We start from the raw sequence: 27,912 nt of genomic DNA on the forward strand, positions 1-27,912 counted from the left end.
TTTCTTTCTTTCTTTCTTTCTTTCTTTCTTTCTTTCTTTCTTTCTTTCTTTTTAAGATTTTATTTATTATGAGAGTGAGTTTTAGAGAAAGCAGGAACAGGGGGAGAGGCAGAGGCAGAGGGAGAGGGAGAAGCAGACTCCTGGCTGAGCAGGGAGCCCTGAGCAGGGCTTGATCCCAGGACCCTGAGATCATAACCTGAGCCAAAGGTAGATACTTAACCAACGGAGCCACCCAGGCGCCCCAAGAGTGCTGCTTTCTTTACCAATAGAAAATGTTGTCAAACTTTTGTAATTTTGCGAAAGCATATTATCTTTACACAAGTAAACCTGCACTGCATATGCAACTTCAGCACCATACTTTAAGCATCATTTTTAACATAATTGACTATAGTTCAAAGTAGAGGAAAGCCAAGAAAAGTAGGTGTACCGTAAGTCAAAGGAGATTTTTTTTTTTAAAGTTCAGTGTCAAAAGCAAGTATGATTAAGTCCTAGGTTGCCTTCTTCCTGCTAAAGACATTTTTCTTCCAAATAAACTTCCCAATTTTAATTTAAATATATGGTAAGTTATTTAACTATAAAACAATTATACTTGGTTGTTTAAAAAATAGCAAATTCTTTATATTTAGCATCTCAATTTATTTTGGGACTATAGGTTTACCTTTTATACAGTTTCTTGCAAGGTTGAATCACGTTTTTTTTCCACTTTATTTTTATTTATTTTTTTAAAGATTTTATTTATGTATTTGAGAGAGAGAGAACACCCACAAGCAGGGCTGGTGGGGGCGCAAAAGGGGAGAGAGAAGCAGGGTCCCTGCTGGAGCCCTTCTTGGGGCTCAATCCCAGGACCCCAGGATCATGACCTGAGGTGAGGGCAGACAATTAACCGAGTAAGCCACCCAGGCGCCCTCCACTTTATTTTTAAATACACAAAGTGTTTATTAGTTATTTAAGATAAAAGGTTAAATGGAACTATTTTAATTATCATCAATTTTTTGGTCCATTGAAAATGGCTTATTGGACCCTTGTTTTTGGGGTTCCAGGGTTTCCCATAATAGATATTATAGAGCTATGTTTTTGCTCTTTGTATTTCTATTTCATAATGAGACATAAGCTCCAAAAGAATATTCTTTTTCTCCTACTGCCATAGACCTCACTTGAAACCTTTGGCATTTACCACCTTCTGAGAAGCTGACAGTTCTTTTTCTGGTTGAGAAATAATAAATGTTTTAAAATGGTATATATTGTCGGACATAAAATACAAAGTCAAAGTCCCAGTAATTAATTGAGAGGGGTTAGCAATTAATTTCAGTCCTCTCCAGGGCCCCTGGGTGGCTCAGATGGTTGGGCGGCTGCCTCCTGCTCAGGTCATGATCCTGGAGTCCCTGGATCGGGCAGCATCGGGCTCCCTGCTGGGCGGGGAGTTGGCCTCTCCCTCTGACCCAACCCCCTCTCATGTGCTCTCTCTCTCTCTCTCAAATAAATAAATACAATCTTAAAAAAAAAAAAAAAGCCTCAGTCCTCTCCAAATAAAGACTCTTAACCTTACCACAGATACTCTGTTCTGGGGTTCCAAAAACATGAAGGTGACACTAATCAGTTCCTCATATTGAGAGTCGAGGGTGGGGTAAGGAGGGATTTTCTTTGGCTACCACCTAATTTCAGTACCTTGTGTACTGGGGACTCACCCCCAGAATCATTGGCTAATTAGAGGCTAGCCATCACTTACCAACACTTTGAGAATTAGCAGTGGACTTCTTTCAAAACCTCAACTTTTTACGGCTCCTCACAAGGGATCATTTGCTTCCAAAGTACGTTTTATATGTATTAACTTATGTACATTAGTTTCCTTTGACAGCTATAACAAATTCCCACAAATTTGATGGCTTGAAACAACAGAAATTTATTCTCTCACAGTTCTGAGTTCAAAAGATTTGGGGAAATGAAGACATATAGGCAGGGCCCAACTTTGAGAGGCTCTAGGAGTGAACACTTCCAGCTTCTGGGGCCTGTCACCATTTCTTGGCTTGTGACTATGTCCTTTCAGTCTTTGCATCTATTTCCACATCTCCTCCTGTGTGATTATCATATCTGCCTCTTTTATTTTTTTTTTTTTAATGTTTCTTTCTTTATTTGGGAGAGGGAGTTGGGGGGAGCGCGGGAGGGTGGTACAGAGGGAGAGGCAGTAAGAATCTCAAGTCCACTCTGCCCGGAGCAGGGAGCGGGGAACTCTAGGCGGGGCTCGATCTCATGACTCTGAGATCGCAACCTGAGCAGAAACCAAGAGTCTGACACTCAATGGACTGCACCACCCAGGCACACCATATCTGCCTCTTTTATAAAGGTATTTGTGATTGGATTTAAGGCCCACCCAGATAATCCAGGATAATTCTCTGTCAGGATTCTTAACTGAATTACATCCACAGAGACCCTTTTTGCTGATAAGATTACATTTACAGGTTCCAGGAATTAGGACCTGCTATCTTTGGGTGGCCATTATTCAGAGTACTATACTATATTTAGACATGGCCTTGAACTGTCTTCCACAGTCTTTACTGCAAAGCAGAAATTTAACCTTGAGATTCCAAATGCCCCTATCCAACCTTGATTTCTCCTGTCATTTTTCTTTGTTTTCTAAAAAATATATTTTTTTCTTGGTATGCTAGTAAAATGTGCTGTTTTAAAATTATTTTAAAAATAGGAAAAACTTAGCAAAATAAAAATAGTCTACAACCTGAATAGTCAAAGATAACCACTTATTAACATCTCCATTTTTTTTCCCTAAGCATTTAGCATCCTCAGCACATGGTACATACTAAATATATATTTGATGAAAAAACAAGCAAGTGAACATTGCATTGTAGCTTTCTATCATATAAAGGAAGTGGAGCTTTAACGTCAGGGGGGTCAGGTTGCATCTCTGCACTTCACCAGCTACATGTTACTCATCTATTTATGCCTCAACATTCCATGAAATGGACAGTTATAATTGTACCTCCACATAGGGCTTTTTAGAAGATTATAATATACAGCAGAGGGTTGGCACATAAATCTCAGTAGATATTAGCTGTAAGATTCAAGATGGAAAAAGGGGATTTCACTCCAAAGTTAGTAATTGTTGGGGGACGGATTTTGTGTCAACATTTGGATTTTTTTCTCCCAATTAATTAATTAATTGAGAATTAATTAATTTAAATCTTTCAAAAATGGCATGGAACACCATAAGGAAATTAGTGAGATATTCCAGCTGAACTCTGGATGACCGTGGTATTGAAAAGGGATTCATATATTTAATAAGCATGAGGATGGTCATTTCTAAGGTCTCTACCAATTTTTAGAATATGATTATAGAATTTTGAATTTTGAATAATAATGTCTTCCTTTTCCCATATTCCTAATCTGTTTTCCTCCTGTTGTCAAGGAGTTTCTCCATTTTCCAATAAATCAAGAACATGTGGACAAATAGGAGTGATCTAAATGTAGCTAGACAGGTAATGGCCATGTTCCCAGAGTGAATGTTTGTGCAGGAGGACTCCACTGGGGAATAAATTTATGTACTTCTGTTCTGTCCAGAGGGGGTGTTGACATGGGTCCTTGTGTCTGAGAAGAAAGGGTTAAAAGCTTTTAAATGAATTATATCAAAATACGTTACATATTTCTCTCCATCACAATTAATGCATAATTAATTAACCTCCTAGGATCTGAACATGTGTAATAATATTATGTAAATGCTGCTTTAAATGAAAATGAATGCAGAATGACAATGCTTCTCAAGTGCTAAATCTGCAGTTAATATAAAGTAGCAACATGAGACATCTATATAGAGAATTTATTTCTGTTTATTCAATAATTATAAAATAGTCTCATGCTATTATGTTTGTCATGGTTAATTTAAATAGTGGTTTGGAAATATTACATCTATTACTTTGAGGAAAAATAGTACATTCTACAAGGTGCCCAGCTTTGTGAATACTGTGCTCTTTCTCTGTAAGGCAATTATAACAATGCTTAGGTCAGTGTTCCCCAAAGAATTTTCACATCAAAATTACTCTGGTAGATTCTAAAATGTAGATTTGCGAGTCTCCCCTTCACTTCCCTCCCAGCAGCATTCCAGGAATTGGTGTAACTAATTTCAGAGGCTAAGAAAAAACTTAATAACTCTTTATAAAACTTCTCCAATCTGCTTTAAAAAGCAGTAATTGATTAGAAATAGGAATATAAATTGGGTCACTAATCAAAGATAAAGTCCTTAAAGCAGCTTGTATTCATTTATTCATTCATTTTTTGTTCAAATATGTATAGGAATTTACTGTGTCAGGCTCTATGCCTCCCTGAGCTTCATTTCTTCATCTATAAAATGAGAAATACCTACATCACAAAGTCAATGAGCAAATGAATGATGTAAACAGTGTACATATTGATTTAGCAAACTAATAGGTAAGAAATGTCAGCAATCATCATTATCAATATCATTATCCCAGGCTATTTACTATTTTGATTGTTAATTAATTAGAGGTTTGCTTCTTTTGGTTAGTTTAGCTTTACAAACGATAGTAAAAAATAACTTAAAATTTTTAAATTAGTTTACCTCCCTGTTTACTTGACTAGATGATAATACTAGCAGATACATATTGAACCTTTACTAGAGCTACCTCATTATTTGGGGATTTGCAAAATATGGGCCCAAAATATCCTTGAGGCTTCTGGGATATAGAAAGATTTTTTTTTTATATTGAAAGCAGCTAAAAAAATTTAGTATGTATGAGACATTTTTCTGAAAACTACCCATATTAGCTCATAGTGACTTTATGAAGTAGGTTCTATTTTTAATCCCATTTTAAGACTGTAGAAGCTGAGGAAAAGGGAGGATAACAGTCTTCCTGAAGTCTTATGGCTAACTGGTGGTAGAGTGGGAATCTGAAACTAAGCAGATTAACTGCAGAGCAGATTTACCGAACCAGAAACTTCATTGTCACTGGGAGACTGTTATATGGCCGGAGTGCTTCTGGGTAAAATTTTATATCATTTTTTTTTTCAATTTTCAACCTTCCCTGAGTGATCCTAAGATCCAAGAGTGCAAAGACATTATTGGAATTTCTCTCCATTATATCCTTTGTGCCTAAGAGAGGGACTGTCTTATGCCAAGTGCTGTTAAATAAGTATTTGTTGAATGACTTAATGAAATTACTTGCTACAAAGGAAAAAAAATCAACCTATGTTACTCTAAAAAAAACTGTTGAATAATAGCGATTTCCCCTTGATGTCATTTTTCAACCTCTTTCTAGTTGCATTAAAAACACACATATATATATGTCGTCAAGCTGAGACTTTGCCTAGTCCCTTGTGATGTTCATGATTATTGTTAGTGCTGGAAAAAAATTCTTATTGGTGTGCTCATAGAAACTAACAAAGGTACTGCACATGCATACATTTATTTTTTCAATTCAAATTCTAGAGAATAAGATGATTATGCTTATTTTCAACATCATCTTGCTTTTACCCCAATATCTTGTGGTTTTGGCTCAGTGATTTGATAGTAACTAAAGATGAGCTTCTTTTCTAATAGCAATTTAGGCTGAAAATGAGACACTATTATCGTTCTTAACTATGTTTCTTTTGCCAACTCTTAGCTCTCAAACTATAAAAGATTTTAACATATTATCTCATTTTGAAGTTTTAAAGATTCTTTAGGAAAAGATATTTCCTATAATGGATAAAAATAAGCATAATTCCATTCTGAATATGCTGGTTAGTTATTGACATGTAACTGTTGCCGTATGCACTAAACTTCCATCAAAAAGGTTACATCTCTTTCTTATACTTGAGCCTCTTGTCCTTGACCCTCCAAAATTAACAATGAAGCATATTGCACATCATAGGATAATATGCTATTTCTTAGAAAACTCAGAGCACCTGCAACCTATTTTGTCACTCAAGATCCCAGCAACAAATTGATGGCTCCACTTTAAAAGGGGTAATTGTAGATTGTATGATAAAGAAACCATTTATAAAGTGTTGGAACGGTTCATAGAAATCCACAAATAGGGAAAACATCCTGAGCCTGTTAGCTCCACTGGAACCAGGGGAAGCCTGCAAATTTAGAAGATGTGGACTAAGGTACCCAGTGCAACGAGGGCCAAATTTCTGGCTAGCATGGAGGAGGGCAGGTCAATAAGCACCTCAGTCTGTCTCTCTTGTGGCCTTCTTAACTTCTGCTATGACCTCTCAAAACCAAACTGAAGTCAGAGGTCAAGAGAGCCTGGTTTTTGAAATTTATAGAGATTACTTTCCTGAAATACAGAATAGAGTGATGAGTGGAAAGAAGATGGGGGAGGGGCAAACAGAGAGCATCCAGCCCAACTACAAGCGAACAGAAAATGAAAGAATATCACACAATTTTGGCTCAAGTACATGAGCTTATTAGAGCTTAATTCTTCTTTATTCCCCATTTCAAATAAAAGGCACCACCTTTCTTCTAGATATACAGAAGAGAAAAACTGAAGTCATCTTCGACTCCTCCTTCTTCATTCACTATTATTTAAACTCTGTCCAGTTTCTTTTATGTTTCTGAAAATTATATCTCCAGTAATGCATCTCTGGGGAAAATTTATGCCATTTCTGCTGCCAACACAGACTTTTGGTAAGTCTTGATGTTGCTATCTCTGACAAATTAATTGCTTCATGGTAACAAACTTCTAAGAGGCTGGTATTCTTAAATCTCCATCTGCTTTGCTCTAGAGCCTGCTCATGTTCTCAGTTGTTATGGATGTCAAGTACAGCATCCTCTGCCCTGGGCTAGATTTTCCACGGGGTGTCCTCAACTTCACCAACAGTCTTTACTTCCTAATTATTCCTCCATGTGAAAATTCTCTTATTCTAATGTGCTCTGCGCATATGGCCCTAATTACTGCTTTTGCAGATGTGATTTCCTCCATTTTAGAAGATTACCCCTAGCTCACTAAATCTTAAAATCGAATCTTCCTTTAAAAACCATTTTTTCATATTACCTTTCTTAACTAATCAGACCTCTCTAATGACACTCTCTTCTTAAACTTTTATTTTATCTGTTTGCTTTTCTACATACTTGTAGGTACTTATTTCTTGTGTAGTCATGTTATTCTTGTATTGAGAGTAAAGAGTTTATTTCTTTCACACACTTCACATCATCTGAAATAGTTTTAGAAATAATATCTGGCGCGTGGTAGTGTCTCAATAAACTACTTCTCAGTCGGATCGGGCACTTTTATTTTACTTGCTTATTAGTTGTTTATTTGTTTGCTTAGCTAATTTAGAGCAGCTCTGGAAAGAATTAACCAAACCCATATAAACAGTGCATACTTTTTGACTACTGATTTCTCTCTTAGGGATTTGTCCTACAGAATAAGTTAAGCAGGAGCTCAAGGATTTAGCTTCATGGATGTTCATGAAAATATTCTTTATAGTAACACTTACAAAAAACATAAATACTTTACAACAGAGGATGTGAAAGCATGTATATTCAAACAAGCACTATACTATTTAGTTTTAAAAAACGATGTTAATTATTAAATTGGCATATACTATTTAGTTTTTTTTTTTAAAAGATTTTATTTATTTATTTGACAGAGAGAGACACAGCGAGAGAGGGAACACAAGCAGGGGGAGTGGGAGAGGGAGAAGCAGGCTTCCTGCTGAGCGGGGAGACTGATGCGGGGCTCGATCCCAGGACCCTGGGACTATGACCTGAGCCGAAGGCAGACACTTAATGACTGAGCCACCCAGGTGCCCCTACTATTTAGTTTTAAAAAACGATGTTAATTATTAAATTGGCATAATAACAATACATGATTTTTAAGTTTTGAAGGAGATAATAAATTAGGCTTTTTTTATTTTTTTATTTTTTTTTAAAGATTTTATTTATTTATTTGAGAGAGAGAGAATGAGAGATAGAGAGCACGAGAGGGAAGAGGGTCAGAGGGAGAAGCAGACTCCCTGCTGAGCAGGGAGCCCGATGTGGGACTCGATCCCAGGACTCCAGGATCATGACCTGAGCCAAAGGCAGTCGCTTAACCAACCGAGCCACCCAGGCGCCCAAATTAGGCTTTTTTTTATTATAGTTTTGTAAAAGTCAACTGTAGATGTTAATACACATATATACATAAAAATATACAAATACAGCTAATATTAATTATCTATGGCAGTGGGTAAACTACAGATTTTTTAAATTTATCTGCATTTTCTAACAATATAAAATTCCAGAGTACTTTGAAAATAACTATCACAATTAAGACTCTTCTCTCAATTAGGGGCGCCTGGGTGGCTCAGACGGTTAAGCGTCTGCCTTTGGCTCAGGTCATGATCCCAGGGTGCTAGGATCGAGCCCCGCATTGGGCTCCCTCCTGAGCAGGGAGCCTGCCCCTCCCTCTCCCTCTGCCTGCCGCTTCCCCTGCTTGTACACTCTCCCTGTCTGTCAAAAAAAAAAAAAAAAGACTCTTCTCTCAGTTATAGACTTTAACTATATGGGTTCTGTACAAGGTGATCGAGTTAGCAGTGTCGATTAAATAATTTTATTTTACTTACTGAATGACTTAAAGAATTAACCAGAGCAAATTTTTGTCAATTACAATATATCCTGCCCTAACCACTGTTTGCTGATATTTAAACTATTATGCTGACATCACAATTTATTTGGAAAACAGCCAAAATATAAAATCTGTAAGATGTCAAATTTGAAAATGAAAACAAAATTTCAGCCAGAAGTAGCTATTTCACATGTATGACAAAGACAACAAAGGATAGCATTACTTTATCTTTTAAGGACCAAGTGAAGTGGTTGGGGATTTCCTGAAGGAGAATGGCTCTTGCAGGAGAATTATTTGTGCAGGAAAGTGGCTTGAATTAAACTTATACAATGTGTGTACAGTTTAAGATCCTAAGTAGAGCCTGAAGGCACAGAATTAAACAGGAGCCATACAGACCCACATGCAAGTATACAAGCACACATGCATGCATAAATGAATACTGCGTCTGTCTAGAAGTTGAGATGCTATGTTCTAACACTCAGCTAAAGCAGAAATTTAATGACTTCACAAAATCATTTCAGTAAGTAAAATAAACTCTTAATTGAAGCAATGATTTTATCATTTTATATGGAAACCATATAGATTCAACCTATAGAAAAAAGATCTTAATTGTGATGAATATTTTCAAAGTACTTAGTAATTTTTTTAAAAAATTATTGGAAAGTCCTGGAACACAAAATGGGATCCATAGGCTAGACACAGTAGATATGATAAGAAGTAGGAAAATCTGCTTCCTGGAGGAGGAAAACAAAGGCAATATCTCCACCACTTCATCTTGTAAGCAGGGACAGAAAGGGGTATGTCTAACATATAATTCCTTGGGCTTTAGTTAGGGACTGTTATGCTTGATCACTCTAAGCCTAGAAGTGGATGGAGTTGATGACTATAATTTTCTGTGCCAAACCAGGTAGGATAAAAATTGAGTACAGTATTACTTGAGCTAAATATTGCTTCAAACTGGCAAAACTGGAAGATAGAATATGGTTCACAATAGCACAGGCTTTTAAATCCAGCATGCTTGGTTTTGAATTTTGGCTTTACTACACTCACAGTACTGATTCACTCAACAATTTTTAGCATTAACCTTATGGCAGGCAAAATACTAGGCATTGGTGGTAAATTAGGGAGCAAAACATGTATTATCCTTGTTCCCTTACAGTTTAATGATGGAGAGAGGCATTAATCAAATAATTTTACAAATAACATAATTGCATACAATGGAAATCAATGCAGGAAAATTTTCTGGAAGCTATGCAAGTATATTTTGGATGTTCAGTCAGTGGTTACAAAATAATCCAGGAAAGAATGTAATCCTAAAGTAGACGGGAGTATGATACTACTTAGAGAATTTATGATACTACTTATTTATTTACCGGCTTGATTATAGAAAGTCATAGAAAGCATCAAAAGCAAAAAGTAGAAAAATGAGCTTATAGACCATCCAGAACTTTATCCTAGGACAAATGAAAGGCATTGAAGAGTTTTAAGCAAGAAACTTGCAAGGTGAAATTTCTGTTTCTCTAAAGATACTTTGACTACATTAAGGAAAAAAGTGGATTGAAAGATTTTGAGTATTATGGGGAATTCAGTGAATTTGAAACATAGCAGACCACAGGGGCACCTGGGTGGCTCAGTCAGTTAAGCGTTTGCCTTCGGCTCAGGTCATGATCTTGGGGTCCTGAGATTGAGCCCCCTGTCAGGCTCCCTGCTCATCAGAGAGTCTGCTCCTCCCTCTGCCCCTCCCCCCACTTGTGCTCTCTCCCTCTCTCTCTCTCAAATAAATAAAATCTTAAAACACACACACACACACACACATACACACACACACATACACACAAAACATACCGGACTGCAGACAATAGTCACTTGAACTAGGGAGTGGTGGAAGTAGAGATATACTAGAGATGATGACTGCTACATTTTCTGGCTTTTGCAACTGATTGGAAGAAGATGCCAGTCACAAAGCTAGGGAATACATAAACAGAACCCAAAATAATTGCATGTAAATGGACTAAATTTCTCCACATCCTCACCAACATCTGTCATTTCCTGACTTGTTAATTTTAGCCATTCTGACTGGTGTGGGGTGGTATCTCATTGAGGTTTTGATTTGGATTTCCCTGATGCCGAACGATGTTGAGCACTTTTTCCTGTGTCTGTTGGCCATTTGGATGTTTTCTTTGGAGAAATGTCTGTTCATGTCTTCTGCCCATTTCTTGATTGGATTATTTGTTCTTTGGGTGTTGAGTTTGATAAGTTCTTTATAGATTTTGGATACTAGCCCTTTATCTGATATGTCATTTGCAAATATCTTCTCCCATTCTGTCGGTTGTGATCTCACTGATATGAGGAATTTGAGAAACAAGACAGAGGATCATAAGGAAAGGGAGGGAAAAATGAAACAAGACGAAACCAGAGATGGAGATAAACCATAAGAGACTCTTAATCTCAGGAAACAAACTGAGGGTTGCTGGAGTAGAGGGGGGTGGGAGGGATGGGGTGGCTGGGTGATGGACATTGGGGAGGGTGTGTGCTATGGTGAGCGCTGTGAATTGTGTAAGACTGATGAATCACAGACCTGTGCCCCTGAAATAAATAATACATTATATGTTAATTTAAAAAATTGACTAAATTTAATTTAAGATGCTTTTGAGATATCCAGATGGAATTCAAATCAGTTGTTGGATATAAAGGTCTGAAGCTCAGAGAGCCCTGAGTTAGAAATAGTAATCTGATGTTCATTGGTTTATAGTTGGTTATTGAAGTCATAGGCATGAATGAGATAGCTCCCAGAGAGAATAGAGTCAGAAGGGAAGGAATCATTGGATACATCTTTGAAACACTTTAATATTTAAAGGACACTTGGAGTCCGCATAAGAGACTCAACACAAAACCAAGAGAAAAACCTGGAGAAAACCAAGAAACCAAGGAAAGAAGATGCTTCAAGAAAGAGTGGTTAATAGTGCTGAATATTCCTGGGAAGTCATAATTTAGTGAGGACTGAAAATTGTCAAGCATGCGACTTGTGAGAATCATGTAATTAGAAGTGTGGGTGCACGAACCAGGCTGCAGTGGATATATGTAAGGAAATAGATTCAATGTAGGCAACTCTTTACTAGGCCAGGAAAAAAAAGATGATAGCTGGAGGGGGTAGTCAAAGTAATATCTTTTATTTTTAATTTTTATTTTTTTTAAGATTTTATTTATTTATTTGAGAGAGAGAGAGAGAACACGAGCAGGGAAAGGGGCAGAGGGAGAAGGAGAAACAGACTCCCTGCTGAGCAGGGAGCCTGATGCAGGGCTCGATCCCAGGACCCTGGGATCATGACTTGAGCCAAAGGCAGATGCTTAACTGGGCCACCCGGGTGCCTCCCATCTTTTATTAGGATAGAATTTTAAGTATATCTCAATTCTAATGGAAATAATACACTAAAGAGAGAGAAATCTAACAGAAAAGAGAAGGAATAATCAAGAGAAGGCTCTGGTAACATTGGCTAAGTTATTTATATCATTGCCTTGGTTTTCACAGCTATAAAATGGGGAAAATAATACCTAACTTATAAGACTATTGTAACAACTAAATTCTAACAATTAAATAATATAATGTTGGTAGAATGCTCAGTAAAAATCTGGCACACAGAATGCATTTAATAAATCGGTGCTTAAAATGAACTCAGCACCTAATACAGTGTCTTGTACACATTAGGTGGTCAACAAATACTTATTAAAAGTTGAATGAATATGATTCTGTTCCATGATGTTTGATCAGTTGGGAATATAAATGAATCTGATGCATATTACTATATACTGGATTACAGATACACCTTGGATATCCACTGATGAGGATGATGATATTCAGTATTTGCCTTCTGATGATGTTGATGTTTGGGGCCTCTGTGTTCACAGGGTACCATTTTTCTGCCTGGAAATAAAGTCCTTGAGCATCCCTGCAATGAAGAGAGCCCAGGAAAATTCCTTTTTGAAGTAGTTCCAGGTAAGAGAGTTTTCTGGCTTACGTTTTTACCATTCCATGTTGGTAAAAGTGAAGACACACAACCTTTATTCTTCTTGAGTTGTGGCTAAGAACATTAATTTGAAAAGGCAAGTGCCAAGTTTGGTTAGTATTTACACAGGTAATGATTCCAGAGTTTTACCCCAGTACAAATGATTGTGTGCGCATGCGCACACACACGCGCACACGTGCGCGCGCGCGCACACACACACACTACACACATGGCCACGTGACTATTGGATATCCATTTGTTCATGAGACTCCAGAGTTGACCAGAAGTCATGACACGGCATTTATAAGGGACTATTGGAGACAAAATTAGTTTTACAGTGCTCTCGTGATAAGAAATTTGGCAAGATATTACAGGTGGACTGCGTTGCCCAGCTGATTCATTGTCATATTTCCTCACAAACTACATCTTAACGGAATCTTTACTCTAAAAATAAAACAACAAAAATCCTCTTTCAGTGACTAACCAAGCATTGCCGTTCTGTACCTCAGCTTTGCTCCCAAACAACCACTTCCACATGTTTGGCTTATAGCATTGCGGATGTCTCTGTCAAGCCATGAGATCCTGCAGTTAAATTTCTTCAACATCTGTGCATTTTTTTCTAGTCATCTGCATCCTTCTCTCTCAGAGTACCTGATCTCCACTTAAATGTTTGACTCACTCAACAACAATTTTTTTTCAAGGCCATTATCTACTTCTTTGATCAGTTCGTTAGCCCTTCCTTAATTCTTGATGTAAGAAAAAGGGTTAGGAATGTGGTTTTTATAGCATTGGCTCAGGCTAACCCAGTTCATGTGATACTGACACTGATTTAATCACAGTCTAGGGTGTGTGTGAATTTATTTGGGTGACTAATATGTAATGCATATCAATAATGCTGGCACAAGGGAGTCAATAAAACACTTTTCCCTGGATTTATAAATCCTGGGAATCTGAAATGTGGAAGCATATTTTTCCCCTCACTGGAAACAGCTGTAGCACTGAGTTCATCTGGCTTATGATGGAATCCATGACTAAATGTTAATTAATGCAGCTGAAGTGCAGAAAGGTTAGTCAGATGCATTGTGTTATTTGTTTCCCCCCGGGGAGAACACATTGTAAGAAACCTGAATCTTGTTTGCCCTATTAAAATGTTTTTATACTTACTTTTTAGTAGAATACCCTGTATGGAACCAAATTCCAGATGTTGCAAAGTCTTTGAAGTATCACTAGAGGAAATTTCTTTCCCTATTTATTCGCAACATTAGTGCCTATTGGCTTTTAAGTGAACATGGTATTCAGCTGATGGCTTTGACTCCTTATCTCCAATAATACGAAAGGTCTGCTTTCCCATTCTGTCTACTAAATGTGTGGAGATTTCATCTTTTGGGAAGGTGTTCTGCTATAACATAGATGGATATTGTCAAGATTGTTCTAGAGAGAATTGTGATGTCAAGCCCAGGAAGTCTCAAAACTTGCTAAGATTGTTGCTCTAGGGCATGTGTTTCACGTGCAGGGCATATGACATAATGGCTTTTGATAAGCAAAGCCTATGAAGTTTCAGACTGCGTGAAGTGAAATCTGAAGGTTGTCCCTTCAAAAAAAAATTATTCAAGGAAATTTAGGTTTGCTGCAGTAATTATGGAAATAAACATGTTATGCCCATAGCTCATTTGAAAAGATGCTTCCTGAACCATTAATACAATATATAGTAGTTCTGAATTACGTTTTATAATTCTGAATTTTCTTAAGGAGTGGCAAGAGAATTGTGCCAAATACTTCTTTAAAGACGGAGTTGGGAAAACTCTATGGTTACCTTGAGAATCCAGTGTTTGTGCCATTATTTGTGGTCATCGAGGCTTTATTAGTGTGCACCTCATATTAAGATAGAATTTCCAGACAAATGCTTCTGTACTTGTATGAAAATGTGGGGATCTGTATCACATGATTTTTAACCAATTTTTGCAAAATCAGGATTACTAACTACACATGATTTATCTTTGTAAATGAGAATGGTAAGATAGTGTTTTCTAATTATTCCAGTTGTGTGATAGTTTGACATGGGGAATCTGGAAAGTTGCAAGAGTGTTTCATTTTTCAGAAAGTGTGGGAAACAGGAAGAACTGCAGAAATGTGGTCAGTGCCTTGGACAGAACCTTCTGTAGTCCTGCCTGGAAGCAGATCCTTAGAACAAACATTTATTCTATATTGGCTTTCTCTGTGGAATTCTGTCAATCACTGCTTTTAAAAATCCATCCTACAAATGATGTTTACAGATCCAACATGATTCTGTCTTTATGTACAAATACCTCAAGCCCAACTACACAAGGTACATCAATGGATAGGATTAAATCCTTTAATCCCACATGCCTAGAGTTATTTCCAACAACTAACAAAAGCCTCCCAAAAGCTCTTTGCCAAATATTCTAGTACCATGTATATGCACACACATTTGTGAGTGTGTGTATGTGTGTGTGTACAAATATATATATGTATGTATATATGTGTATATATATGTATATGTATAGTTTATCGGCATATGTGCTATATATCTTTATAATTCTGTATATTTTAGGATATTATATACATAGTATATAATTCTTTATAATTTACATATATATCCATATATGCTATGTAGATAGGAGTTTTTGTTTTGTCATTTTTGTATCAATCTGAAATGTCCTCTGAAATTAAGTAATAGTCATGTGTAAGTAATACAAAAAGATTTTTCAATAGAATTGAAAGTCTCAGAAGCTTGTATATTAATTAAATTTGTATATTATATTTCTATGCAGGTTTTAAATTTTTGTAAAAAATCTGACAACAAATCTACCATAATTTAGGGTGAATTTCTGTTAAACCTGTGATTATCCCAAGAAATGAATTGTCTAAATAATGCCATGATTTATAGCATTTCACTCCAGTTTTTTCCTATTTCTCTACTTGTTATTCAAAACAAAGATGTTAGCCAAATTGGCAAATTTGAAGACTTTGCCGTCAGGCATGCCAAATTTTAGACTGGGGTGAACTTTTATGGCAAAGTGCTAAGCTTTTGGGAAATGTGGTTGAGAAAGGAATGTTGGCAGAATTTAATGTATAGTACTTGAAATAAGAAAATGCAGTCAGTCTCTTTGCTTCTCAAAATGTGTTCTGGGCAAATTTTCCTTATGTTGCTTAAAAAAAAAATAAGCAGTAATTAATGGATGATGATGTCTTAACTTTCTTGGAAGAATAGTCTGTCAGAGGGAGAAGACAGAGTGATTCAGAGACACAGGCAGGCAAAAGGAGACAAGAAAGTGTGTACTCCAGAAGAGGCAGGAGCCACCTCTTTCTGCTCATCAAGGTATCTCTAACACCTGGTACAGTATAATGCAAGGAGCTGATTAAATACTTATTGAAGTGTATATATTTACCAGGTTTACAGAGGACTCGCGATCCTATGAAATGGTTTATTGTTGGCGATAGCTACTCCCAACTTGGCTACGATGAACTCTTATTTCCTGCTGTGTAAGACCTTTCCATCCCCTGGTGCAGCAAAGACTTGTTTGTAGCTCTAGGGGCTGAAGTGGAGGGAAATTCTTTACGTTCACGGTCCCATTTCTCTGCCTTCCTTTCTGATAATGCCACCAAGAGAAAGACGGAAGAAGGTCCAAGCGTGCCTACACAGAAGCTATTGCTGGGGTTAGCCCCTCAACACTGACTGGTTATTATATCCCTTTTCCAAAAGTTGACTCACTAATAGAGTAACCTTTGTGGATTATTCAGCATCCCTAGAATGGGAAATCTGCTTCACGTGGTAGAATTTTCCACCCTAGGCCTGGTCTTGTTAGATGGGATACCATGAGAAGGGCTCGAGGCCAGCTGCTTTCTTTGTGCTCATTCAGCTAGCAGGAAACTCATATACCCTGGTCTGCCAAGGAGGGATAATGCAGGCTCTTTCACTATTGCGGCCTCCTTCAAGGCTGTCATCTTGCCCCTTTCTCCATGAAGCATGAGCTTCAGACCCCACAGACTGAATGGCTTGCCAAACTTCATGTGAGTCTGCAACTTGGAGAAGGTGTGAGTGATAGTTCTAACACACTTCAGAATTTACCAGAAACTCTCCTGTGCTTTCCGGACTTGTTCTGATAGCTGAGAAACTTTCTTTTCCTCCCCTTCAAAAAATAGGGTTTATCTTGAAAACTTTTCTCCAAGAGGCTCTTTCTCTGTCCGAATCTTCCTCTTGTCATAGTCAGAGGCAGGGAAATGGGGTTTTGGTTTCTTCTCGGAAATGCATTCTCTGTAAGCCTTGCAGGGATGTGGTTAGGTACAACTTCCATTGTGATTTTCAACTTAGAATGGGGGTTTTTAGAAGTTTTTTTCTTCAGATTTTGATCTTAACAGCAATTCTAGGGTAATGGAAAGACAACTTTTTATCTATATTTATCTGTGCTCTTAGATTGGAGTCTGGAAAAATACACTCTGATCGAGAGTGATGTTAAAAGGTGTATTGAGGATTGAAAAGATACATATATATATATCTTGGTCAAAAAAAGAATGAAATTGCCATTTGTAACAACATGGGTGGATCTAGAGGGTATAATGCTAAGTGAAACAAGTCAGAGAAAGGCAAATACCATATGATTCCCCTCATATGTGGAATTTGAGAAACCAAACAAATGAACAAAGAAAGAAAAGAGACAAACAGAAAAACCATACTCTTAAATACAGAGAAGAAAGTGGTTGCCAGAGGGGAGATGGACGGGGGAATGTGTGAAATAGGTGATGGGGGTTAAGAATACATTTGTCTTGATGAGCACTGAGTTATGTATAAAATTCTTGAATCATTATCTACTTGAAACTAATGTAACACTGTATGTTAATTATACTGGAGATAGATAGCAGATGAAAGCGAGCTAGCTAGATACATAGATACATAGGTAGTTTTTTTTTTTTTTTTTTTTTAAACCATGTATTGGGGAATGCTCCCTGGGAGATATTTCATCAGTGGCAAGCAAGGAAAGCAGGATGAGGCAGAAGAAGCTGGGGCACAACACTGTTGCAAATGAGCTCTCAGCTGATATTGCAGGGAGCTCCGGAGCTAGGATGCCCCACAGAGCTGCTCTAAACTGAGGAACCAGACCTCCTTTCTTGGCATCAGCTGGTCTAGTTGTTGATGGGGAAAGGTGAGCCAGATAAACTCAGGTGAAGCAGTTTCCTGTCACAGTGGAGAACAATTTCCATGAAGGCTTCTGTAAGTCATCAGCGGCCAACATACCAGCTTCTGGGATCTAGACAGAGCAGTACCATGTCCATGATAGCAGCTATAGCTTTTATTTGTATCTGGCTTTCTGTATTTCAGGCAATGTTCCCGGCTCTTTGCATGTATCATTTAATTTGATCTTTATCCCAGCTCCAGGAAGCCAGCTCTGTTATCTCCATTTCCAGATAAAGAAATGCCTCAGCACAGTGAAGTAGTTTGATCGAAGTCGAATAGCTAACACTACCAGTGAATGCTTGTGCGTGTGTGTATGACTGATTTACCTTCACAAAGGTAAAGTTCCAGAAAATCAAAATGAAGTTATATATATTCTGGCTTAAAAATATGAGATATTGGAGGCCGGAGCCTGATTTCTGAATATGAGCCTGCAAATTTTTAAATATTATTAATGGAAATAAATATATTTGTATTAAGAGTTTTGGCATTTGAAGTGAGAGTAGCCATTTTCATTTATTTGCAATTATTTCTATGTTTAAGCCTATCATAAAAGTCGGACTAGATAGAGATGCCCACTTAGAGTTCTCTTGAATGTTTGTTCTGAGGTCACAACTATACTGTCATGAAAAACTGGGGAGAAAACCTCACTTGCCTGCAGTAGCCTTACTTATATGTGAATAACTATACCAAAGAAGAAATGTGCATCTGTAATTTTTTCCTATGGAAAACTGTTGCATGCTGGGGCTCAGCATTCTTCATTACAGAACTCACTTTGCTAAAATTGTCTCAGCTTCTTCACAAACTCCCTCCACACTCTGGCCAAGTTTTCACTCCCTGTCTAGCAACTAGCAAGCACGCTTAATATTTCTCATATGTTGGGAGGCGGTACACCAACCTGCCTAGGTATTATCCAAGGGAACACTCGTTATGATTGTCAAGGGCAATTACCAATATGCCAGACTCTCAAAGCTCCATCTCAGCCCAGTGCCTCCAATTAATAGTAACTAGAACTGGGAGGTTTTCTTACCCTCTTCCTTCCTCCAGGGAAAGAAAAGAGGTAAACACGGAAGAAAAGGGGATGAGAGATGAAGAGACAGCTATGGAAATGAAAAAAGAGAGAGAGAAATTTTGAAGGGTAATCCAAAGTGACTTTCTTCTGCCTGGAAATGAAATTAAGCCCTTCAGAAAAGGAGAAGGTGTCATCTATCCTGCCGTTAGCTGTGACTATGCTAATTATTTCCAGTACCCTCTGACAATTACATATCACTTGTATAAATTTCAGGATTTTTATGAGCTAAGTGAAAAGTGAGGGAGCACGAGTATTTAGACAATTCAATAACTGCATTATGCATCTTTTTGTCAGAAAAATGTAAATACCTATCAAAATTGCAAACAATGTGGGGGGTTTCAAAGATTCCCTGAAACCCAATTGTGGACTCTAGATTAGGATCCATAGCTTATATTTGGGGTCCAGAGACTTTATTAATTTCTATTTATCTATCAATCTATTTGTCTTTTTTCTCCATATTTAGCTATTTATCTCTATGCATCTGATGCATAGAGGTATCTATGCAGATAGATAGAATGCATCTATTTCATCTATATACATGCAAGCATAAATGTGACAATATTTTTTTTCTATTATTTGTAATCACATGGTATACGGTTAATCAGTTTTTACTTGTATCTCCCTGATCTAGTTGTTTTTTCTCCTGGTTCTATGATTGTGTAACTCTCCAGACCTATTTCATGCATTTACAAAGGCACTCTTCTTGATAGAACATTTCATGGGTCTGGAGACTGTATAATTTTTAATTTTCTAAAACTTGATCCTATTTGGATGGTCAGTGCAGCTGTATAATGGAATGAGCTGTATGAGAAATAGATTGTTCTGAGAGAGAGTCCTGGGTGTCTCTGAGAAAGAAAAAAGCTTGGCCAGTTTTTGAGCTTTGAGATAATTGGTTGACACACCAGCAATGATAGTTTGTCATCCATGTCTGTATTTGTAATTCCTCCTAGGATGAATAAAGAAATCGGTTATATTAATTTGCTGTCATTTAAAAACGTAAGCCAGTATTTGGTGTCTATTTTCTGTGAAAATATGGAGTTATTGTAATAGTATTCTAGCATAAAAGGCAAAGAAGTTGGTCATTTTCTTGATCATTAGTTAAATATGTTGCTAAGGCATTTAATTTTATGACACTCTCTTTATCCTTTTTCCCCCCTTTTGTGTTAGTACTGTATGTTACAATCCATGCAATTATATTTGTTACCCAAAGGTAACCAGGACAATCTCTTTTCTTTGTCTGCCTAAGTCTGTAGGCGGCCCTGAAGCTTGTATTATTTTTTTTCTTAGTTAATGTGTGGAAATCATTTAGAGAATGTGAGTAGGAGTTGTTTATGGTATGAAAACATAATTCTATATACACAAGTAATTCTGAACATGAATTAAATAAATGCATTCAAAATCAGCATGTTTTTGCTACTATGTATTTTTTTATTTCAAAAAAAGTGGGATTTTTGCTTCAAAATTCCCTTCCTACTTAAAATGCCTTAAAATATACATTTGAAAGAGGCTATTGAAACGATTCAAAGGGCATTTTAAAATGTATGTAATCCCTTGAAATGCTGGTGACTGCCATGTCAACCAGAAGGCATTTGGTGCATTTGTGAAACCGATTTGGAGTGTGATCTTAGGATCACACTTATGAAGAGTGTCTATTGAGGAGTGCTCTTTTCCGGTGTTGGTAGACATGTTCATCCATTCCCATTTAATTCTAGTATCCATTCTGTATGCCAGATCAGGGGTCAGCAAACATTTTCTGGAAAGGACTAGAGAATAAATATTTTAAGTTTTGAAGGCCATATAGTCTCTATTACAACTACTCAGCTCTGCCATTATAGCATAAACAAATGGGTATTGACTGTGTTCCAATAAAACTTTATTCATGGACACCAAACTTTTGCATTTTATATAATTCTCAAATATCAAGCAGTATTATTTTTCTTTTGATTTTTTCCAACCACTTAAAAACATAAAAGATAGTAGGCCAAATTTGGTGCACGGGCTATAGCTTATGGACCCCTTTAGCTAGATAAAAAAAGCAAACCTATGAAAAGGAGGCTGAAGATACTAATATAAATCACTAATCCCCACTGGGGCCACCAGAGCCAGAATTAGAACTCTGAGACAGCCTGTCTCCCCAGGCCGTAGCATCACCCACAGCCTCAAAATCATGATTCAGGAGCTGTTTGCCAACAGTTTTATTTAGAAGCTTCATCTTGTAATAATACCTTTTTTTTCCCAATCATGATGAATCTAAAATCTTTTAGTGACCAAACCGAAATTCTCTATTAAAACCCCGTCTTAGCTCATTTAGAACTCCAGATTCTGCCCAGAGCTGAACTCTGTTATGTGACTTTTTAAGAAATGAATACCATTAATAGGAGATTGGGTGTGCCTAGCATGAAAAAAAATCCCCATGTTTTGTTTAGTCTATACAAGTTCGGGGAGATAATGATTATTCTGAAATGGAAGCATCCCTTGCAAGATCAAATAAGCTCGAAGTGTCTTCTAGACTCACCATTTTACAATGTATGCTAGAATCTTAAAAATTTAAGTATCTGACAGAAAATGACACTACTCTGTTTACTGGGTGAACTAATGAGCTCGTTTAATCAGAGGGGTAGTTTATTTCTCTTATCACTCATTTATTTAATGTCTCTCTACCCCTAACCCACCAGGTTTCTTTAACATCAGCAATGAGAAACACTGCTATCATATTTACAGCTAAGGTTTACTTAAGTAGGTGTCTGGCCCTGTACTAATGCATGCCAGGCTTTATATACAAGGACTCATTTAAGATGTGACTACACTTGTGATTGATGCCATTCTCCTCCCTGGTAAGCAGTGGTGCACATTCATATTTCTAATAAATCCTCAAGCCAGGCTTCGCACCCATCTGAGCCCAGCAAACCACCACATGCTACAACTTTCTTATACCAATAAGAATATGGGTAGGTTTATTGTCTAGATCCTACAGGGGCCAAATATCTAAGAGTTAGGAGAAATAAAGATGACAAATGAAGAAATGAGATTAAAGGTTTAAAAATTAGTGTACTCTGCATTTTCTTCCTCTGTCCTGGGGACTCACATTTCTTATATTGCCTGTATTCTGTTTCTTCCCCGTTAGAGTTGAAGCTCTCGAGTTCCATCCCTAGTGCCTAGCAGAGTGGCTGGCATAGAGTATGTGCTCAACGTGTGTCTGTCGAATTAATGAACAAAGTAGGCTTCGGTTTTATTATTTATGGAATGATTGCACTGGATTAATCAAAATTTTACAAAAGCCCTGCAGTGCTGAATTATTGAACTTGATCAGAGTTTTCTGCCTACACTGAAGGAGACTGGAGACCAGAGAAGTTCATGAATTTCACAGACTGTACTCTTTAAAAAAAAAAAAAAAAAGCAGTCTGGGGGCGCCTGGGTGGCTCAGTCGGTTAAGCGTCTGCCTTCCGCTCAGGTCATGGTCCCAGGGTCCTGGGATGGAGCCCCGCATCGGGCTCCCCGCTCCGCAGGGGGCCTGCTTCTCCCTCTCCAGCTCCCCCTGCTTGCGTTCCCTCTCTGTCAAATAAATAAATAAATAAAAATTAAAAAAGCAGTCTGCCTTGTCTCATCCTTCAGTCCTTCATTAGCACTAAGACCAATAGTGTCTTTTAGTACCTTGGCGGCAGTGGCTGTTTATTAACAAGTTATTTGCTGGCATAAAATATGATTTTCCTCCCTCATTTTTCTTTGTGGCATTGTTTTAATTATGCATTCACAGTGTTTGTGTGTTTACCTGTCTTCTTTACCCAATAACTGGAAAGGGCTTTGCAATCCAATCATGCGAAGGAAACGGTGAAGTGCTAAACGAGTGTCAGTGGCTGTTAGTATGAAAATAGAGCTTCTCCAGGCAGTTCTTTTTCTGTGGTAGGGGCTCTTGGAGTGTGTCTGGGGGAGTCGGTGGCCCGTCGACAGGACAACTGATACGTTAGAAATGATATGGGAATGAGAAAGAGAACTCATACTTCACAGGAAAAAGAATGTTGCAGAAGGAAAACGAATGTGCAGCAGAATAGCTGCTGATAATTAGGGGTGGGAAGTAAGCTTGCAGCGGGGATAGCACCGGCATATCGCTGTACCCTGCGCCAACGCTCAGCGAACCAGGGGAGGCTGTTCCATTCTCTTTTCTTTTCTTTCTTTTTTCTTTTCTTTTTTCTTTGCTTTCCTTTCCTTTCCTTTCCTTTTTTTTCTTTTCCTTTCTCTTCTCTTTCTTTTCCTTTCTCTTCTTTCTCTCCTCTCCCTCCTCCTCTTTCCCCCCTTCCTTCTTCTTAATAGAAAACTGAGCTGAAGTGGTTCTGAATGTTTCAAAAAGTGAAATCTAAAGAATCATCTGCAACCCAATCATGCGCCCTTGGGCCTGTTGGGCTTCCTGGCTTTGAAACAAATGTTATCTTTGTCTATTCATCTTTATTTGCCCTGTTCATTATTCAAATGCTGCCTTTTTAAAGAAATTGTTCTTCTTTACAGCCCCATTACATCAGGCCTAGAAAGGCCCAGATGGCAATCCTGAGAGGTCCTGGATCCTGCAGAAATGTATGGTCCAACCTGCTGACTTCCCTACACCCTTGATAAGAAAATTGGCAACTTAATGGGAGAACCACCAAGGAGTTATCAAACCCCAGTTTATTGCAGGCACTTTGCTAACGATTTTGCTAAATACCGAACTATTTGCTTTAGGTATGTGGGAGTAGAGAACATGTAGAAATCGTCCTGTTTCGCAGTGACCTAGGAGGAGAGACACTGAAGACGGGAGGGCTGGGAGGTGATGCAGAAAAGGACAGCAGGGGGCCACCCTGGAAGGCAGTGTAGGAAGAGACAGATGACTCTACAGGACACAGCGAGAAGCCGTTCCCAGCTCTGCGTCTGGAGCTGCTTGCTTAGGCTCTCTAAACCAGTTTCCTCCTAGGAAATGCGAAGTAAGAATGCTCCCTCACAAGGTCCTGGTGAGGATGGGAGGAGATAAGAGTATGAGGAACACTTAGCCCTCCGCCTGACCTGAGTGAAGCTCACTAAAAAGTAACAATCTTTTGGAACAATTGTCTGCAGAGTGCCATAAATAAGAGCTGGCTTGTATACTGAATTGTCTCAGATGGGATTCTAAATGCAGCAGAAATTTAGGAAGCGACAAGTCAATGTGGACTGGAGTAATCAAGGAAGTCTTCCTGGAGGCAGTGAGTCTGAAGCTGGAATTTAAAGACCAGATTTTGATTAGATGACAATGGGGTTAAGAATTTCAGGTTGAAGAAATATTGGCAAAGCATAAGGGAAATTCTGAGACGGGAAAGGGGTACTAGCAGAGTAGGAAGGGGGGATGTACCAGGGACATGCAGTGTGATTCATGTGTGTGTCCTACTGATCCAGGCTGCCCTGGATTTGGCTATTTCTTTTACAACACCAATTCGAAGGAGCCCTGATTCTTAGGGAACTTGGCAGCATTCAGACACCAGGCTATCCTCACATAGGCATTCAGCTAATTTTGTGAAAATAAACAACTCAAAGCGAATCAAATGTTTATATTTCAAACATCAGAGTAATAAACCTGACTTCGAACTTTTATATTAACTCAAAGTGCATCAACCAGCTGAGTCTAATAGCCCTCACCAACTTTAGAGGGCAGTCACTAGACTGTTATTATGAAGTGGCATTGGTTTAAGGATCCTTTGATCCCATACAAAAGGATTTGACCAGCATGCTTTTAAAATCGCATTTTGTGTCTATGATAAGAAAGAGGGGTGGGTAGAAAAAGTGCTTATTAGTTTTCCAGGACTAAGTACCACAGACCAGGTGGCTTAAACAACAGAAATTTATTTTCTTACAGTCGTGGAGGCTAGAAGTCCATGATCAAGGCATTAGCAAGAGTGGGTTTCTTCTGAAGCATCATCCCTTGCCTTATGGTTGGCTCTCTTCTCCCTATTTCTTCTCAAGGTCTTCCCTCTGCATCCATCTGTGTCCCAAAATTTCCTTTTCCTATAAGGATAGTAGTCAGTTTGGATTAAGGTCTACTCTCATGACTTCATTTTTTTTCCTGTTTTCTAGATGTTCTCTTTAAATTTTTATGATGTAGTGTTCCATGATTCATTGTTTGTGCATAACACCCAGTGCTCCACGCAGAACGTGCCCTCTTTAATACCCATCACCAGGCTAACCCATCCCTCCACCCCCCTCCCCTCTAGAACGCTCAGTTTGTTTTTCAGAGTCCATCGTCCCTCATGGTTTGTCTCCCCCTCCAATTGACTCCCCTTCATTCTTCCCCTCCTGCTATCTTCTTCTTTTTTTTTTTTTCTTAACATATATTGCATTATTTGTTTCAGAGGTACAGGTCTGTGATTCAACAGTCTTGCACAATTCACAGCACTCACCATAGCACATACCCTCCCCAGTGTCTATCACCCAGCCACCCCATCCCTCCCACCCCCCCACCACTCCAGCAACCCTCAGTTTGTTTCCTGAGATTAAGAATTCCTCATATCAGTGAGGTCATATGATACATGTCTTTCTCTGATTGATTTATTTCACTCAGCATAATACCCTCCAGTTCCATCCACGTCGTTGCAAATGGCAAGATCTCATTCCTTTTGATGGCTGCATAATGTTCCATTGTGTGTATATACCCCATCTTCTTTATCCATTCATCTGTCAATGGACATCTTGGCTCTTTCCACAGTTTGGCTATTGTGGACATTGCCGCTATAAACATCGGGGTGCACGTACCCCTTCGGATCCCTACATTTGTATCTTTGTGGTAAATACCCAGTAGTGCAATTGCTGGGTCGTATGGTAGCTCTATTTTCAACTTTTTGAGGAACCTGCATACTGTTTTCCAGAGTGGTTGCACCAGCTTGCATTCCCACCAACAGGGTAGGAGGGTTCCCCTTTCTCCGCAACCCCGCCAACATCTGTCCTTTCCTGACTTGTTAGTTTTAGCCATTCTGACTGGTGTGAAGTGGTATCTCATTGAGGTTTTGATTTGGATTTCCCTGATGCCGAGCGATGTTGAGCACTTTTTCATGTGTCTGTTGGCCATTTGGATGTCTTCTTTGGAAAAATGTCTGTTCATGCCTTCTGCCCATTTCTTGATTGGATTATTTGTTCTTTGGGTGTTGAGTTTGATAAGTTCTTTTTTTTTAAGATTTTATTTATTTATTTGACACAGAGAGAATGAGAGAGAGAGAGAGAGAACATGAGAGGGGGGAGGGTCAGAGGGAGAAGCAGACTCCCTGCCGAGCAGGGAGCCTGATGCGGGACTCGATCCAGGGACTCCAGGATCATGACCTGAGCTGAAGGCAGTTGCTTAACCAACTGAGCCACCCAGGCACCCCGAGTTTGATAAGTTCTTTATAGATTTTGGATACTAGCCCTTTATCTGATATGTCATTTGCAAATATTTTCTCCCATTCTGTCGGTTGCCTTTTGGTTTTGTTGACTATTTCTTTTGCTGTGCAAAAGCTTTTTATCTTAATGAAATCCCAATGGTTCATTTTTGCCCTTGCTTCCCTTGCCTTTGGCAATGCTTCTAGGAAGAAGTTGCTGTGGCTGAGGTCGAAGAGGTTGCTGCCTGTGTTCTCCTTTAGGATTTTGATGGACTCCTGTCTCACATTTAGGTCTTTCAACCATTTGACTTCATTTTAACTTAATTTCCCCTTTAAAACCCTATCTCCAAACAAGGTCAGATTCTAAGGTACTAGGACTTGGAACTTCAAAATATATATTTTGGGGGAATACAACTCAGTCCATAATCAGGTCAAAAAGAAGACAAGACATTGCTGTTCTTCCAGAGGCTTCTCTTTTTATGGGGCAAACTCTTCCTGTATTTATTACTGACTACTTGAGCCCCATCCTGTTCCTCAAAGAAGGAAGCAAAAATTCAGACCTAGCTATCTGTACATAAAGCCACAATCCAGAATTCTACTTAATCCTTCCATAAATATTGGAAATCCTAAATGATATAGCAACCAAAGTATTAGTAGAGAACAAGTGAAATGGAAATGGAGGCCTTCCAGAGAAACAACAAATACTTTATATCCAGCTACTCTTTCCTGTAAATTGTCCTTGAATTTAAAATTCTCCTTAATTTTGCTTCTAGGTTTGTTTTTAACATTTTCCGTGAAAGAAGTAGACTTGACATGTTCCCTTGTGTTGTTATCTTTTGTTTTTTAAGTCAGGCTAATTTTTATTTGGGAATAAGTTCCTTTCTAAAAGTGGTATACTGATGCATTAAATACTACTGCGATGTGTCTAGTCAAGGGGCGGAAGCCAAAAGGAGTGCTTGGTAGATCTTATCCAGTCGTTCAAGTCTCCCGTAGTGAATTACCAACTTGTCATTCAGGGTGTTGAGAAGCAAAGAGTATCCAGACAGGCAAATAAGGCTTCTGGAAAACAATTAGTGCAGGGGCATGACATGGTGTAGGTTTATTCCTTTAGCACCAATCACATTGTCTTTCTCATGACTCATTATTTCTTTTTATTTTTTTTATTAATTTTTTATTGTTATGTCAATCACCATATATTACATCATTAGTTTTTGGTGCAGTGTTCCATGATTCATTGTTTGTTCATAACACCGAGTGCTCCATGCAGAACGTGCCCTCCTCAATACCCATCACCAGGCTAACCCATCCCCCTCCCCCCTCCCCTCTAGAACCCTCAGTTTGTTTTTCAGAGTCCATCATCTCTCATGGTTCGTCTCCCCCTCTGACATACTCCCCTTTTCTTCCTCTCCTGTTATCTTCTTCTTTTTCTTTTTTCTTAAAATATGTTGCGTTATTTGTTTCAGAAGTACAGATCTGTAATTCAACAGTCTTGCACAATTCACAGCGCTCACCGTAGCACATACCCTCCCCAATGTCTATCACCCAGCCACCCCATCCCTCCCACCCCCAACCACTCCAGTAACACTCAGTTTGTTTCCTGAGATTAAGAATTCCTCATATCAGTGAGGTCATGTGATACATGTCTTTCTCTGATTGACTTATTTCACTCAGCATAACACCCTCCAGTTCCATCCACGTCATTGCAAATGGCAAGATCTCATTCCTTTTGATGGCTGCATAATAT

General features: G+C 38.4%; 1 protein-coding gene across 4 annotated transcripts in view; it reads left to right on the forward strand.

Annotated features, from left to right (window-relative positions):
- Positions 1–27,912, forward strand: part of ARHGAP24 (Rho GTPase activating protein 24) — a 495,495-nt gene that overhangs the window by 211,765 nt on the left and 255,818 nt on the right. For all 4 annotated transcript variants that reach the window (XM_025887159.2, XM_025887158.2, XM_025887160.2 and 1 more), the window contains one exon: positions 12,465–12,552. In XM_025887159.2, the coding sequence (XP_025742944.1) occupies positions 12,465–12,552 (88 nt within the window). Of the gene's footprint in view, positions 1–12,464; positions 12,553–27,912 lie in introns of those variants that run through there.

Source organism: Callorhinus ursinus, unplaced genomic scaffold, assembly GCF_003265705.2.
Source record: "Callorhinus ursinus isolate GAN/ISIS: 27379988/994484 unplaced genomic scaffold, GSC_fseal_2.0 scaffold4, whole genome shotgun sequence".
Classification (NCBI taxonomy): Eukaryota; Metazoa; Chordata; class Mammalia; order Carnivora; family Otariidae; genus Callorhinus; species Callorhinus ursinus.